This window comes from Kickxella alabastrina, assembly GCF_025024165.1.
Source record: "Kickxella alabastrina strain RSA 675 chromosome Unknown BX661scaffold_2, whole genome shotgun sequence".
NCBI lineage: Eukaryota > Fungi > Kickxellomycota > Kickxellomycetes > Kickxellales > Kickxellaceae > Kickxella > Kickxella alabastrina.
The window spans coordinates 713664-729957 of record NW_026251473.1 but is presented as its reverse complement, the minus strand read 5'-3'; the positions used below and the strand labels follow the sequence as shown (position 1 = coordinate 729957).

General features: G+C 48.4%; 7 protein-coding genes across 7 annotated transcripts; 4 read left to right on the top strand and 3 right to left on the bottom strand.

Annotated features, from left to right (window-relative positions):
* Nucleotides 1–157: 157 nt before the first annotated feature.
* On the top strand, nt 158–2335 carry BX661DRAFT_168656 (uncharacterized protein; the record flags this gene model as incomplete). Its single annotated transcript, XM_051533444.1, has 1 exon — nt 158–2335. One exon carries the CDS (start codon nt 158–160, stop codon nt 2333–2335), a length of 2178 nt encoding a protein of 725 aa, XP_051394679.1.
* A 1283-nt stretch (nt 2336–3618) lies between these two features.
* Nucleotides 3619–5542, top strand: BX661DRAFT_176931 (uncharacterized protein). The gene has a single exon (XM_051534523.1). It carries the CDS (start codon nt 3832–3834, stop codon nt 5455–5457), a length of 1626 nt encoding a protein of 541 aa, XP_051394678.1. The 5' UTR covers nt 3619–3831; the 3' UTR covers nt 5458–5542.
* Nucleotides 5543–6252: 710 nt separating this feature from the next.
* BX661DRAFT_176929 (uncharacterized protein) lies at nt 6253–8034 on the top strand. The gene is made up of 2 exons (XM_051534522.1): nt 6253–6603; nt 7174–8034. Exons 1-2 carry the CDS (start codon nt 6339–6341, stop codon nt 7944–7946), a joined length of 1038 nt encoding a protein of 345 aa, XP_051394677.1. The 5' UTR covers nt 6253–6338; the 3' UTR covers nt 7947–8034.
* A 1127-nt stretch (nt 8035–9161) lies between these two features.
* On the bottom strand, nt 9162–12425 carry BX661DRAFT_176924 (C-type lectin protein). Its single transcript, XM_051534521.1, has one exon. It carries the CDS (start codon nt 12087–12089, stop codon nt 9231–9233), a length of 2859 nt encoding a protein of 952 aa, XP_051394676.1. The 5' UTR covers nt 12090–12425; the 3' UTR covers nt 9162–9230.
* A 1266-nt stretch (nt 12426–13691) lies between these two features.
* On the top strand, nt 13692–13850 carry BX661DRAFT_127195 (uncharacterized protein; the record flags this gene model as incomplete). The annotated part of the gene is made up of 1 exon (XM_051532487.1): nt 13692–13850. A coding segment is annotated over one exon (159 nt), but the record flags the coding sequence as incomplete, so codon positions are not given.
* Nucleotides 13851–14254: 404 nt separating this feature from the next.
* On the bottom strand, nt 14255–15130 carry BX661DRAFT_176921 (uncharacterized protein). Its single transcript, XM_051534520.1, has 2 exons — nt 14487–15130; nt 14255–14341 (listed from the first exon to the last, which is right to left on the bottom strand). Exon 1 carries the CDS (start codon nt 15035–15037, stop codon nt 14597–14599), a length of 441 nt encoding a protein of 146 aa, XP_051394674.1. The 5' UTR covers nt 15038–15130; the 3' UTR covers nt 14255–14341; nt 14487–14596.
* BX661DRAFT_176919 (uncharacterized protein) lies at nt 15131–15902 on the bottom strand. Its single transcript, XM_051534519.1, has one exon. The coding sequence runs from the start codon at nt 15763–15765 to the stop codon at nt 15412–15414; it is 354 nt and encodes a 117-aa protein (XP_051394673.1). The 5' UTR covers nt 15766–15902; the 3' UTR covers nt 15131–15411.
* Between the last annotated feature and the right edge of the window lie 392 nt (nt 15903–16294).

The following is a 16294-nucleotide window of genomic DNA, read 5'->3' as shown; positions in this document are numbered from 1 at the left end:
ATTTTGCTAACGCACCTCCTCGCCCATTTTTAATTTTACCCTCATTTAGTTCATTCGAATCTTTTCATCTTTTCTCCTATCTTTTTTGTTTCTTCTCTTTTAGTCACATACTTTACGCTTTTCTACTCCCGGCGCTTTCGACTGCAATAGCTGTGCAATGTCTGCTATTGACACGGCACTCCTGCCCCCTGCTTTGTTTGAGCAAAGGGAAAAGGCTAACCACCAGCAGCAGCCACATTCTCAAACACAGCCTCAGCCACATCACCAGCATAAACAGCTCCAGCGCCAGTGGCTGGAAAGCCAAATTTCCCTTACACACGAGACACCTTTTGCAGACTCGCAGCCGTGCAGATACCTCTTCCCACCTATCTTCCCTTGCCACTACAAGCTCCAGCGGGCCGGGTTTATGGGCGTCTGGGTTGGGCTGCATGCGGCGCTTCTGGCGTACTTTCTGGCAAAGAACGCGACCAAGGACTGGACGGATGGCCTCAACTTGGCTTCGCAATATGGCATTCTTGCGTCGGTAATGGGAATACTCCTGGCCATGTCGCCAACGTTCATTGGCCTCTTGCGCTCCACGCCCCTCGACCGAATTTTCACCTTTGAAAAACGCACACACGCGCACAAATTCATGTCCTACATTCTCTTTGTGTGGACCATCGTTCACTCGTCACTGCACTACTGGACTGGCGTCAGGTATGCTGACTCAGTCCATACCTCTCACCTGTGGGTCTTCTGGCAGGACCAGCTAGGTATCACCGGCCAGCTGATGTGGATATTTTTCATGTTCATCGGACTGGCTGCCCTGCCCGTCGTGAGGCGGCTTTACTACGAGGTGTTTTACTACATCCACCATCTTTATTTGGTAAACATTGTCATGTTGTACTTGCACTCGCAAAACGGCAAGGCAACTCGCTACATCACGGGACCGCTGGTCATCTTCGTTTGTGACTATGTGTACCGCAGCTTGCGCAGCTATCCCCTGATCTGGAGCCGCCGTGCGCGTATCCGGTACATCAAGTTCCATTCAAGTGACGTCGTGGAGATTGGGTTTGATCGCCGCGAGTTACTGCAGCACACGCGTATCGGGCAGTACGTCAAGATCTGCGTCCCAGAACTTGGGATATTCCAGTGGCACCCGTTTACGCTGACTGCAACGCCAAATGAGACAAGGGTCATGGCTGACGGAAAGGCCCGCGGCATCTGGCGAATCCACTTCAAAGTCACTGGAGATTGGACCCGCAAGTTTTCACAGCGCCTTCAAAAGGTTGCGGCCGGCGGTGATGCCTACACCAACAACTTCAACCAGGAGGCGCGCATCGGCAGGGTAGTCAATGACGCCATTGTACCAGAGATTGTGCCAATGTCAACCCAAGGCGAGTACGAGGAAGACTATATCATGGCCATTGCCAACATAATTGACTCTGGGGACCCAGTCGCTGCTGCTGTTGAGCAGGACCCATATACTGCCAATAGGGCTGTTCTACAGAGGGCCGATGGATCGGTGCGGGTGCACGCTGTCGGGGTCGCAATGGCCAACATTACTGCATTGACGCTTGGAAACAGCGACAACGCACACGATATTACGAGCCCTCTGGGAAGTAACCAGGGGTGCCGCATGGTGCTCGCGCCAAAGAAGAGCGAGTTTGACGACAAATCGGTGATAAGCAGCAACAACAGCATTTTCGACGATGCTTGGTTTGATCCTGATGTTGGTGGCGCTCAGAGGCAGGCCATGCTGCCGACTATCCTCGTGGATGGGCCCTATAACGCGCCAATGGAGTCCTTCTTCGACCACCAGGCAAGCATTATATTCGCAGCTGGAATCGGTATCACGCCCTACATTTCAGCACTTGACCGTGTTCTGGAGATGTGCGCCGACAACATACCGACGCGCACGACGCACTCGTCTCGTGAAGACTTGCTTCCGCAGTCGGTCTATCTGGTGTGGGTCTTCCGCGACATATCGCTGCTCAGCCTTATACTGCCTACGCTGGAGCGGCTGCGTTCGGACGCACGTGCCCGCAATATCGTCGTACCTTGCCTGTACCTCACTGGCCCGGTGGACGCCGATCACGAGAGTACGACCAGCGATGTTTTTGGCAGGCAGATGGTCAAGCTCTCCAACGGCATCCGCATCTCGCAGGGCCGGCCGCCAATCGCGCGCATGGTTTCGTTCATGGCCGGGAAACACCCCAACACCCGGATCGGCGTGTTCTGCTGTGCGTCAAAGAACATGACCTCGCTGGTGCGCTCCTCAGTGCATGATACGAACGCAGCAGTTGCGCCGCGGGGCACACACATGGAGATGCGCGCCGAGTGCTTTTCAATGTGAAGCATGTGCACTGCGTTTACAATGTCCTTTACGTCCGCCGTACAGTTATGCTCATAGAACCTGTGTTTTATGCATGCCAACATGCAGACTTTTGTGTATGCCTTGGCATGTGCCTTTATCTTCAATGTTATCAATTCATGTTGTTACTATCTCCGAGTTATGTCAAAAGTATTATTCCGAGCAATATGCATGTGTTTTCCATCGTGACAGATCATTTCTAACTGCATCAGAAGCGATACTGCAACGATGTCAATCCATAGTAACAAAAATACGAGTACAAAAAATGTCGCCTGGTAAGCAAATATAATTTGATGCGCTGAACAAAAAAACGTTCACACTTTGCCCAGAGAAAATAGATCCATAGATACACTTGCTCATTTGATGAAGCACTGTCCTGTAATAAGCAACTGGCGGCTATAATCGCCATGGTATGTGGATAAATAAATCTGTGCGATGTCTGCGGGGATTAGTGGCTGCAGCAGAGGATGACTCATTGGCTTTGCGCTTGGATGCGGCCTTGGACTTAGATTTGGGCTTGGGTGTGGTATACCGCTGCGTGGGAGGAGGTGGGTGCGTAAAGCGAGGAGGGAGTATGCCATGCGCAATCAGTTGCCTAAAAACAATGCGGAAATTAAGTACTGCAGCCATATACCTGTTCTACAGCCGCCATTTGCCCTGTTTGACCTTTGGATCGACTTCATTTTTGTCTGCATACGAACGAAGGCATTCCTTATTGACGCACGTCAAAATATCATGGTACCTAATATCATGTAGAGTCTCTGTGGGGGTGGCAATTGGTTCTGCCTTTGCGCATGGCTGCTGCGGCTGCTCCGTTAGAAGGAAAAAACGATGTGGTTTGATTATGCTGTGAATAAACTCTCTGGTTTAGCAGTGCGCTGGTTTAGCTTTGCTGTGAGATAAATGCTTATGAATGGTTCACATATATGCTACCTTTTCCCTACATTTTTTAAAAGGTGTTAATGCGCATTATCTTTTAACGAAATGTAAAGGTGAGTGCGTAAACACAATCACCAGGGTTACCCCGCAGGCTGGGGTTTTGTTTGATACCATGTATTTGATTGTGATTTGCGCTTATACCTAATTTGGTAACTTCAAAATTTTAGATGATCCCCCAACAAACTCGAGACGAATGTGCCAAATTTGGTCTGGTATGTTCAATTTATCCGCCGACAAGCCTGATCATGACAAAATGGTCTCTTGCGACTGTTATCTGAAGCTAGCTCATCGCTGGGTTTTTTTTTAAAATTAAATTGTAATGTCGGATAATTCATTCTCTGCTCGGGGTCGAGCTAAGTTAGTTGTCACTTTTTGAAAGCATTGGAAGTATAAAGAGACACTGTTTCAAGTTCACTCCCGGCTGAAATTGCGTATATTTATTTATTTTCATCTTTGTATCTTTCCACATATTCACATTAACCGCTGCAGTGGCCATTGCCCGCATTCAACACACACACACACACAAATCACGCATAACTATGGCCGATAGCGCAGGCGATGTTGGCCCAAAGGTGTCATCGCCAGCGGCCAACGCGCTTATCTACGTAACGCTTATCGCGTTTTTAGCTCTGGGTCTGTTTGCGGGATGGCGGTCGCATCGCAACGCCGGTCTGTTTCTCAAGGCAATCAAGTCGCAATCAGTATGGTCGCTGTCGTTCAACTTTCTCGCAATAAATGTCGGATCAAGCATATTCTTCTCGCTGCCCGAAGTTGGCACCATTGCCGGCATAACCGGCGTGTTTGCATATGCGTTTGCCGCAGGCGCGCCTTTGTTCCTGTTTGCAATTGTCGGACCGCTCTTCCGAAAGCACAATTCAAAGCAGTGGTCGATGACCGCGTTTGTCATGGAACGCTACGGCCGGCCACTGCACATTGTGTACGGGATTATTTGCACGCTGTTTGTTGGCATGTACTTGGTCAGCGAGCTGACCACAATTTATAGTGTGTTTCAGCTGCTGACTCCGGTGAAACCGTTGGTGCCCATGATCATCGTGTGCATAGTGACCACGATATACACGTCCTTTGGTGGTGTGTTTGCCTCGTTGATGACCGACGCAATCCAATGTGTCTTAGTGTTTGTGCTGATTATAGTTGCCACCATTGCGGTTGGCGTCAGCGTGCGCCCATCCAAAGAAGATATCGAGCGAGTCGGACTCGTCAAGCCGACAAAAATGGGTGGTGAGTTGTTTGTGATCCTCACACTCGCCATTGCCTTCTCCGACATGTACCACCAGGGCTTTTGGCAGCGCACATTTGCGTCACGCAACGACAAGGATTTGCGGTGGGCGACATTTTACGGGTTCTGGCTGGTTTTCATTATATACGCGCTTGTTGGCATGGCTGGTCCATTGGCCGCTTGGGCCGGAACGTGGTCCCCTGACTCTGGCGTGCCCGGGGCCAGCGCATTCTTTACGATTATCGCCTCAATGTCCGGATGGGTTTCAGGTCTGACACTCGTTCTGACCACATCGCTCAGCTGCTGCGCCATCGACACATGTCAGACAGCAATGTTTGCGTCGCTCTACGATCTCGTTGAAGAAAAAGTCAGTATATCGGTCGTGCGCATCGTCGTCATTCTTTTAAATGTGCCGGTTATATTTATTGCCATGCGTGCACCCGACATTCTGCAAGTGTATTTGCTGGCCGACCTTCTGGCAAGCGCTACCATTATGCCGGTATTGTTTGGGTTGATTCGGCAGCTAAACTTTATCCATTGGACCGATGTGATGGCCGGATGCTTTGGCGGCGTCATCAGCGTTGGCGCCTTTGGGCAGGCGTACCTTGGAAACCGCCACGACGGCTGGCGTCTTCTGCTGCTCGACGGCGGCCTGTATGTGAACGACGAGCGTGTCCTGGGTGCTTTCTGCTTTGCGCCGCTGGGATCCGTTGTGTTTACGTTCTTTTTTGCTGGCTTGCGGATGGGCGTCACCAGGCTTCTCGGCTGTCGCCAATATTGGTATGTCAACACGATATCATACTCAGACGAAGAGGAAAAGCGTGCCGTGGTTTCGGGCTTTGAAAAGCCAACCGGGCGCTTTCAGGACGACGAGGCAGACAAAAAGCTACCAGTGATGGACAATGTCTCACGATTGAGCCAAATCTGATGCAAATTGCCTGCGGATTCTGTACTATATAACCCCTATTATTATACACCAGCAAAAAAACAATAACACAAGAACTTTTAGAAACATTGTTGTTTTTGTTGTGGTTTCAATGTTCCGTGGAAAAAGAAAAAGAAGGGGATGCAAGCGTGTTTTGGCTCATTGTTTGGCACGGATCGAAATAATGATTGGGAGTCGATCCTTGAGCCGAACGAATCGCCCAAGTATTCCTGACCGCATTGTATTTTTAGGCACTGCACCTGTGCACCTGTGCAACTGCATGTCTGCTTTCCCTTGGCAGTCTCGCTCACACTCGTCTTTGCGGGATGCAAAGCATCACGCATAATTTTTTTGACAAAAGGCTGCTCTCGGCACACCCAACGGCGCCAAGTATAAAAAAGGCATAAGAGAATATTGCTGCGCTTGCTCACGCTGCCCACTGGTCGCTTGATGCAGTGGTGGGTACGTGTGCTTATTTTTCCTCAGTGCTGGAAGAGAGGGTTCGAAATTGGATTTCCCTAAAATAGAGCGCTTGTTTTCATCGCCACTGTCATTGTCAAGCATGGAAATGTTCGACTCGTTTTTCTTTTCAGTGGAAACACAGCCGCTGCTGCTTATTTTGGGGGGATGAAAAAAAAACAAGGTGTGGTGTCTACGATCGATGCCCCAGTTTGCAGAGATGGGGCTCAGCCAAGACTCGGCTAGTTTTTTTTTTCCACTGCCACCTGTGCGGTTCCCTGAAAAAGCTTTTAAAAGAAACTGAATCGTTACATTCGAGTTTTTTATCAACTTGTTTCTCTTTGCTCTTCACATTTTCATCCTTGGCTTTTTTACACATCAACAGCATATCTATTCTTGCATATACTGCCAAATCCACATATTAAATGAAGTTCTCTCTTCTTGCCGCTGTAGCTGCATTTACTTTGGCCAGTGTCCACGCACAGGATGCCAGCAATGACTCCTCTGCCTCAACCAGTGCCGCAGTCACTGACTCCTTTGCCTCAACCAGCGCCGCAGTCACTGACACCACTGCTGCTGACAGCAGTACGGCGTCTGACAGCCCGGTCTCCAGCAGTGATCCAACCTTGCCAGAGAACCCGAGTTTAACTGCGTCTTCTAGCAGCACACCCGATGAAAACAAAAACACAGGTATGTTTTTGGCACTTTGATATACTTTCATGACAAATGTTGAAACGCACTTGCTAGCGTGCACAGTCGATTGTCTTACCTTCTCGCTTGTTTTTTTTCTTTACATTGCTTTTATTGCCAGTGTGTGAAATCCTACCCGGACATTGCTTGCACGTCTTTTGACACAAGTCTCCGCCATCGCAGAAGCATGCCCTCCCTTATTGTAATCGGCTCTTTACAGCAAAAAAAGTACCCTTAATATTGTTGAATCCATCGCGGTCATTAAAAGCAGGGTACAGCCTGTTTTATTGTCGCTCCTTGCAAATTTCAGCTCGCCTGCTCAAATAAAGGCAATCCCGTTTTAATGCGCAAAGTGTGTAGTAAATACAATACGAATCATGAAAATGACATCTATTGAGATGTACAACCTCACAATTTTTGTTTTGGCCAACAAAAAAATACAATAGCCTTTGGGCATACATTATTGACCACCCACAGTGATATTTATGATATCCGAACTCGCATTGTCGCATATTGTGCATGCGCAAATTTTACCTTTTTTGCCTTTTTGTGACTTGATGGATTCTGTAGCAAGAGAAGCTTCAAGCGCAGAGGCTACTAGCGACTCTATGACAATCCCCCTCAGCTCTACAGAGAACAACGGAATCAATGATAATACTGAACAGTCTGTTGTAGATGTAGCTTCCAACTCTGCCTCAACTGATGACCAATCTTCCCCTTCATCGAAACCTTTCACGGATGCTTCTGAATTATCAACTGAGACTTCAGTAGGTGACAGCACATCTCAGTCGAGCAGCGATCCGGCGTCTTCAACCTCGTCCTTGGAGACTAATAGCACTCATGAATCGAACGAGAATACGCATGAGGACACACATAAGGACGACCCCAAAACTACACCCACGCACCTAGAATCCCAGTCCACTTCAACTCGCAAGGAGTTGCAGACACCTACAGACCATAGTCAAACACCCCCGACTACGGCGCCATCCCCAACACAAAATCCTGACAAGCCCAAGGCGTCGTCTTCCTCCAGCAAGCGCACAGTTGTCGCTTTGGTGACAGTTGTAGTTGACGGAAAGACTAGCGTGTCATCAAGGACGACTGTTATTGACAATTATGCTCAAACTAATGACGCCGATGACAACAATGACGATGACAACGAGGACAATGGCAAGCCATTTACGTCGACGCTGATTGAGGATGGAAGCACGGTTATTGTCACTGGATTTTTGCGCGATGGAGGCTCGAAATCATCCAACGCCATGCAGCTGATCGCCGGTAGCACCCAGTCGATGGCCTTGATGGGCTCGGTGGCAGTTATTGCCATTGCGGCGCTGTTTTAGTAATGAGTCAACTTTGCTGTTTTTTGCTTTCATTACAAAAATGGGCTTGTTTAAAATGTTTATAAATTAAGTTGTTGCGCAGCCCGAGGATATGGAAGTGGTTATCGAGGTTGAGAACCGTGAAATAGGTTTCCATCTCCATGCCAATTGATAGGGTAGTAACTGGATCATGCAGGAGTAAATTAGGGTGGGATAATAAAGATGGCCAGATATGCTCCCTATTTTGCAATGCACACGCGTGAGTGCACACACACGAAAACCACAACATTGACTTGTCAAGATACCGGTCTGCTCACAGAAGAACCAGTTCTTGCCAACGGAGTACACAACTGGCGAAGTGCACAACAAGGGCAATGAGATACATATATAAGATGTGGCTGGCCCTAGTTCTACTTTTGATTCCCTTGATAATAAAAACTATAACAAAACCCAAACATACTTTTAACATTAGGCGACTAGTGTTCCACTCAAATCACGACACCCTTAACACTAGACAACTAGTGCTACCCTAAAATCATAATAAAGTATTGCAAGATACGGCATATGAGCATTCAAAAGCGATTTACAAGTGCTGGCCTTTATAGATTAAATTTATTTTGCCACGACGCCTGACCCTTTTGCATTTATACCTCGTTATCTACTCACTCCGGCTGTTGGCAGCATGTGTGAGTATACACACATATGCCGCAATTTATACCGGCGAGCAAAATATTTGGCTGGCGCCCTCGGAGGAAGCAAATGAAGACAGGCGCTTGTGGCGCACCTTTTGCAAATAGGACATGTTATGCCAAACCTTTGAAATACAAATAGCTTGGAAATATGGTTATGATATTATGCCAGATTGTATATATATCTACCGCTGGATACTAAAAATTAAAATATAAATGTCAAAACAATACCAACATCCTATATTATCGCCATCACCACAATAATAATAATAATAATAATAATAACAAAATATAAACATCATTTTCAATACAAAAAACACTTTAGTAACTACTATGCTCACGTTTTCATACACCAAGACGCTGCTTTTTGTATCAGCGGCCATTCTAACCTATGCGTCTACACTAGCGGCACCGGCTCCGGCTCCAAATAGCATATACCCCTACGATCTACATGTCGAACTACCACAACCAAGATGAAGCGTGCTGTTCGCGTTGCGCGTGCATGCTTGTGTTTCTTGTAGCAACATCTGTATTTCACAATTTTTAATACATATATAGTGGGGAATAATATTCAAAACGTAATAATAAATTTAAAGAAAATCAAGGCATAAAACTATCACTCAGTCGCATCGTCACATAGGCGGAACGTGGCCAACACGTACGGATACCCCCGCTGGTACCAGTTTCTGAAAGTCTGACGGTGGGCCATACGGCGGTGTGTCGCATATGATGCGCCCTTGACGACGTAGTGTGTACAATCGGCGCCAGATGTGCTGGGCGGATCAAAGAAATCAGCAGAGTATCCGGGATACATTTCTGAGGGACTAAAATTGTCAAACGGGTGAAACTGCGTCGACGTCCACTCCCACCCGTTACCGATAAACCTGGCTTCAGGCAGGTCATTTCCCTTTTCATCTCCCGTATAGGCACCCGGTGGGTGAGCTGTAGCCTCAGGGACCGGGTGCCAGTGGGCAAAGCCAATGTTGGCGTCGGCGGGCACAAACAAATCAAATGCAGCATGCGTGTACTCACTGGCATTGATACCCTGTGTGGCTAAAAGATTGGACAAGTAGGCATCCACGCTCTGAGAAGGCTGGAAGCCAAATGAGTTTTGGGCAGTTGATGTTGATTTACCCAGCGCGCGCGCAAGATGGTATGTCCTGGAGGCGTGAGTCCACTCGGCCTCGCTTGGAAGCCGCTTGCCGCACCAGCTGGCGTATGCTGTTGCCTGCTTCTGGCTGACAAATACTGGCCACAGCGACGCCTCGGTGCTGGTTATTGAGGGGTTGCCGACGACAGTGCGCACTGTATAGTCTCCACATTCGTCAAGCCGAACCCAGGACTTTGGCACAAGGTTGTCGTAATTGTCCTGGCCAGCGCTGAGCCTTGCTTTGAGAAACTTCAGGTACTCGCCATTAGTAATGGGCTGCGTGCGGACACTGAATGGCTTGACCGAGACTGCCATCGATGGGCCCTCGTTGTCCCAGCCAAACACATGTCCTGAAGGCAGCATTTGACTCTTGAGTGCGCCCTCGCTATCATTGTGCAGTCCAAGGAGAATGTTAGAGCCACCTGTGTAGCTAATCCAGGACTCCCGCGGCTGAGCACCGTGGTATGCCGCAAAAGTAGTGACAATGGGCGAGCATATCTCGGCCGGGTTCATCTGGACCGCCATGTACAGCATGGTCTCGATATGCATGGCCTCGTGCTCAAACGCCATCCACACATGACGCGCAGCATCGGCTGTTGGCACCACACCACTGGTCTCATTGTGGACGCTTATCCAGTTGGTGATCCGGGCGCGCACGCGGTCACGGTATGCCAAAATGGCATTGACCTCAGGCCACTCTGCAGGGATTTCCGAGTGGCTGTGGCAAATAGTGGGATCCACCATGTTCGGGTCGATTCCCCGCTCGAACCACTGCGCAAAACTCTCAGGCTGGGTCAGCGGCGCACATTCGGCTGCAGCCATGTGTATGTCGGCAAACGCGGACAGATGGCCGAGGTAGAAGATGAAGGGGTGGCGGAGATCAATTGGACGGTCGATCAGCTTGCTTCTCGGAATGATGTGCAGCGAGAGCGTGTCCCAAACAGACCACAGGTGTTCCCACTCGTTTTTGCGAGGAATGGTTGACGGCTGCTCCCGGGCCATAAAATTGGGCGGCAGGTGCAGCGGATTTTGCGCGTGTGACTCAGCCGAGCTCCAAAAATTGCTGCTTGCGCCCTTGGCGGCAGTGACGTCGGCGCGGGGCGACATGGTCGAGCGGGGCTTGCGGAACAGGTTCAGCGAGTAGTAGCTGCGAGAGTCGTTCCACTCGGCGCTGTGCACTAGACCACTGCCTTGAGCCAGGATCTCAAAGTCCTCCTTTCCATACTTGTATGACGATTCAATGTAGATGCGCTCTCCGCGTTTGATCGCAATGTCGCTGGAATTGCCGCAAATATGCTCGACAGCGGGGGCCAGGTCGCGGGGCCAGCTAATCATGGTGTCCTCGCGAGCCTCCAAGTATGCTGAATGCCTGCCAACAACTTCGTCGTAGTCGCCCGTATAGCAAAACTTCTCAACGTCAAATATGCCGTCGGCAACACTGTCAGCGGAAATAAGGCCTTTCAGGGTGGCAGTGTACTCGGAGATAAGGTTGTTGACGTGGGAGAGTGCGTTGAGCTCAAACTGGTTGGTCAGCCCCTCGGAGTCGTGGTAGGCGGCCATGATAACATCCGGATCCTTCTTTCTGTCCATGCCGATGATAATGCCGTCGTTGGCGACGAGCGCGTTGTCCGTAATGCTCGACAAAAACTCAATGGACTCAGCCCTGGAGTTGTTGCCAATGGACGACCCGAGCCACAGTAGTGTCTTGCGACGGGTGGCTTTCTTGAAGTGCGTCAGCACCTCATCATACGTGCCGCACAATGCAACAAATGTGATGTTCTTGTATTTTTCCGCCAGAGTACCCAAGGCGCTATGCAGCGGCATCGGCATGACATCAATGGCATAATAGGTGATGCCCGAGCGCATCTGATCGAGTGCAGCGAGCAGCAGCTGAGTTTTGCGCAGAGAGCCACAGCCGAGCTCAATGACGTCAGAGTCGTTGGGAATCTCGCCGACGATTTCGCGCGTGCTGGTCTTGAGCACGTCTATCTCGCACTCGGCCAGGTAGTACTCGGGCACGTATGTGATGCGGTCAAATAGGTTGAGGCCCTTGTCGTCATAGAGCAGCACAGTTGGCAGCGACCGGTTCTCAGAGTTTCCATCCGTGGGAAGCAGCCTGCGCTTGGTCAGGCCGTCGATGATCTGAGTGACCATGGGCGGTACATTTTTGTGGTGGTTGGGCAAGGCAGCGGCGCGGTAGTCTATAAACTGGTACTTGTGCTCAGAAGACTCATCGGCAACAGCCACAATGGCCTTGCCGGAATCCGGGGATGGCGAGTGGGTCGCAAAGCTAGATGCAATATCGTAGTCAGCAGTGGCAACCATTCTGTCGTCTTTGAATATAAAAAAGTTGTAAACTAATCTCGTAAAAAAATATTTTTTGCGCAATGATGATGTAGTATAGTGTAGTGAAGTGTATAAATAGCCAAATATGTGGGCGATACTAGGTGTTTAGGCAGAAAACAAAGAGATGATGAAGAAAGAGAAGAAAGAAAGAAATGATGTTGAGAGTTCCTATGCAGAGCAAAGCGCTTTTAAAGGTGTTGTGTTCAGGGCCCTAACTTGAGTCATGCAATGGCGCTCAAACCCAAAATTTGAGTGAAATTAAAGTTCTGGGCCACAAAGAGGATACCCCTTTTTTGCTCATCTATTTTTTTTTTTCAAATTTACTCACCTATTCCACCCCCTATCTTGCGCTTTGAGGCGCCTGTTCTCGGCTAGCTTCTCCGCCTCCTCAATTTTTTATTACAGCTAACTTTGCAGGAACAATGCATCATTGTGTGCCGGCAATTGAATAAAAAATACCCCCAATACTTTGCCTTGCAATACTTACGGTCGCCGCCAAAAGGGACGAATTATCAACCTGTTTGCGCAAAGTTGTTGATTGATCGTACGACATTTTGGTCTAATCTGATGCCAACACTGACGATGTAAACATTGCAAGAAGGGCCAACTGCGCATTAATGCGACAGGGCATTATGCATTGGATCTGTGAAAACAAGTTAACTCAAATAGCGATGCACGCACACCTGCGCTTATCTGCCGGCCAGTCGACCCTCCCGTCTGCCTTTTTGTTCGAATTGCGGTGTTTTAAAAAATACAAACTGCGTAAATTTGCGCTCCCCATTTTTATGCCCCTGACATGAGCGCATCAAAATACGCTCTCGCATTGCATTGCACCCGCACAAGCTGGGGGCAACGCCAAAATAAAAAAATGGCCGAATGCGGAATTTGTGACCCGGCGAAACAGGGTCGAGCCGAGCCGAGCCGAGCTGCATTGCAGAGCAAAAGGTCTCGGCTCAAAAAAGCGGCTTGGTGTTTGAAGCGAGCATTGGTGATGAGGTCATCGTCAGAATTGGGGGGGTTGTCCAATTTAACACTTTTTTGTCTGAAAAGCATGCGAGCCAAGCCAAACAAAGCCAAGCCCCTCCCCGCCTCCTCGCGCGGCCTTTTTTGCTTTGCGGATACTTGCCATTGGCAGAAAGAAAGTAAAGTGGAAACACGAGAGGGGGGAGAGCGAGAGAAAGGAGACCCAGGCAGGCAGACACAGATGCCAAATTCAACCACCAACCTTTATCCCCCCACTCCTTGCTTTAATTCTGGTGCATTCCATGGTGGTGTGGCACACGCTTTTCAATACTTTTCCTCTTGACCCTTTTACATTTCTCTCTCTCTCTCTTTCTTTATTTCTCGACACACCGCCGCTACGCTATTTAGAAATATAAAATACTTGCTTTTTTGTTTTCTTTTAGTATCGTAAAAAAAGTTTTGCTCGACACTTTGCGAACAATAACGTATTAAATACTTTTTACGTTTTTTTAGCCATCCGCACAAAAGAGGTCATCATTGGACCGCTGCTCAAATAGTGCCAATCTCCAACGTGCTGCCTTTTTAATTAATACAAAAATGGGACGTGCCGCAAAAGGAACCTCTAAGCGTGGGAAGCAAGCCAGTTCGCCATACAGCCTGTTTTTCAACCGCGAGCTCAAGCGTCTAAAGGAAGAAGACCCCGAAATCTCGCACAAGGACGCGTTCAAGCAAGCCGGTCTCAACTGGAGAAATAGCACCGAAAACCCAAAGAATCAGGCGGGAGGTGCTCCCGAGACCAAGGCCAAACCTACTGCTGCTCCTGTCTCTGCTTCAATTGCTGATCCTATTGCCGCCCTTGCCGCTGTGCCCACGGCTACTGTCGCTGTCGTATCTGCTCCCGCCGCTGCCACTGAGCCCGTTGCGGCCACCGAAGCTGCTGCTATCGTCGCGGCCGTTATCGACCCTCTGCCAGTTGTTGCAGATGCTGCTCCTGTCGTCACCGACGTTGCCCCTGCTGAGGGTGACACGCTGAACAGCGGTGTTGTCAGAAGGGACTCTGCTTCAGCCGGAAAAAATGGCGACGACAAGTCTCATATTGAAGGCACTGCCGCCCCTGCGCCATCCATCATGACGATGGCCAGCCACACTGTAAATGCCACTCTGACTGCCGCAAAGTAAAAGTATATCCTTTTCCCCCTTTTTTCTATTTCGATGTATATTTTTTCTTTTCATTTTCTATTTAAATGAATCACAGCAACAATTAAAAAGTATTGACCATGTGCTGTTTCAGTTAGGCGCGAAAGACGCCAAAGAAGCCACTAACTAATTTGGCTGGCCCATGCATGCGAGACAACGCGTAACTTTTGTCAATCAAACAGCTAATTTTTTGCTTTATTTAATTTTACAGGCTAGCGAAAAAAATAGAGTGATAGGATAGACATACAAAAGTACAGGAGGTGGGAGTAGAGGCAAGAGAAGAAAAATATAGATGGAAAGGTTGGCTTGCCATTTGCTTTTAATATTCAAGCGGATGGATTTTGGATGTCGCTGATAAATTTCTTTGAGCTGGTCCCCAGTGCGTGCGCAGTTTGCTTTGCGTGTTTCTTTATGAGGTGGATGTCCTCGCGCGACGGAGTGCCATTCCTTACAACCCAGTCGTTGGCCGTCAGATCGATGTCGCCCATGGGCTTGGCTGACAAGGGGCCTGTGATGTCATGCTTGTCGACCATGTTAGGGTGGACAAAGTCTGAGGCCAGGGTATAGATGACGCCGCGGTCATCCCGCAGCAGTTCCTGCTGCCGCTGCTGCTTTGAGTGGTTTTGGTGGTGATGAAAGTGGTCCAGCAGTGGCGTGCCGTGCCGATGGTGGCCGTCATTGCTCTTGCCATCCGATGACTGGTTTTGCTGCTCCTGGTTGACTGGAGTATGGGCGGGAGATCCGGTGAGTTTGCTGTGCCAGGCCATCGGGATAGTTTGGAATATACGGGTAGAGAAAATATTTTGGTGTTCTTTTTGGGTTGGAAAATCAATTTACTTTTGTAAATATCGATAAAGTGGTGGAAGTGGAAATAAGACTAAATTGGTAATATAATTTTTATTTTCGCCTTTTCTCAAAGGAAAACTTTCCACGGAGATATTGATCTTATCGTTATCACTGCTTTCACCTTTGTGATTAAGGCACAATTAACGATGGCAGGGCGATTGCAATCAAAAGAAAAAATATAAGCGGTGCTCCGATTTCCGCAGCATAAAGCTTGCATTTTACAGTTGGCACCGCAATCCGTCATTTGTTTTGTATGCCGCACAATTTTAGCAGCAATTGGTTGGTATGCGCAATGTCACAAGCGAATTACGTAGTTTTGCGCCCCGAATGAATGGTCACACAGCAAAACGGCCCTGTGCCGAAATACTGTGTAGGCCGGCTCTCCTTGTGGCCACAGACCAGGCAAATAGAGGCCACCGGACAATGCGGATGCAGTATCTGAAATAGCGCGTGTTCTCATCGATGACTGCCAAATAATATGATCGACTCTTGCTTCGGCTCGCTTTTGCCAACAAAGCTTGGCGATCATCGAGCCGGGATTGTGACTCGTAAAAATTGAACGATATCTAAAATATTGATGGTAATCCTTTTCTTTTGCTGACAAAAAACAAAACGAAAGTACACCCACGCACGCAATTAACTGCTCCATTAGTGAAAACAGAATTCTATAATAGAATATTTCTATAGAAGGAAGGTGTCAAAGGTAGTGGTTTGTTTTGCCTTTAACACCCGCACGTGTGGATAGTTTAAACAGAAATAAATTCGGAAATATTCGGGCAATATTATTTTGACGCTTGTGTCCTTCTTAGAAGAACCCGCCTCGCACATTGTGCTGACCTTATTATATTCTGCGCGGGCGTGTTTGGCAGTAGTGCCGCCGCTCTATGAACAAAGTAAGTGTTTTATTCTAGAAGGTAAAAAAGGCATCAATATTATTGCCACATTGACAGATGCTAACAAAAAACCAAAAAAGATGGTGCAAACAATGCATAAAATAAACAGTTACAATCGCGCGCGCATTAATCTTGAAGCCTCGTGGAATCTTCACTTTTTCCATGGATGTTAAATTGCGCAATTGTGCAGTTGTTTGGCATTATGTGTAGAATTACTTTACAAAAAATGCTTAAAATAGGAAAACAAAATTATCAGCTCAGCGCCAATGCCAGTACCACAAGGGC

Bases quoted from the DNA above. Each gene is read 5' to 3' on its own strand.
- BX661DRAFT_176931 (XM_051534523.1), top strand. From the start codon at position 3,832: ATGGCCGATAGCGCAGGCGATGTTGGCCCAAAGGTGTCATCGCCAGCG.
- BX661DRAFT_176929 (XM_051534522.1), top strand. From the start codon at position 6,339: ATGAAGTTCTCTCTTCTTGCCGCTGTAGCTGCATTTACTTTGGCCAGT. The intron at 6,604-7,173 runs GTATGTTTTTGG...TGGATTCTGTAG, and splicing joins CGATGAAAACAAAAACACAG to CAAGAGAAGCTTCAAGCGCA.
- BX661DRAFT_176924 (XM_051534521.1), bottom strand. From the start codon at position 12,089: ATGGTTGCCACTGCTGACTACGATATTGCATCTAGCTTTGCGACCCAC.
- BX661DRAFT_176921 (XM_051534520.1), bottom strand. From the start codon at position 15,037: ATGGCCTGGCACAGCAAACTCACCGGATCTCCCGCCCATACTCCAGTC.
- BX661DRAFT_176919 (XM_051534519.1), bottom strand. From the start codon at position 15,765: ATGGAGCAGTTAATTGCGTGCGTGGGTGTACTTTCGTTTTGTTTTTTG.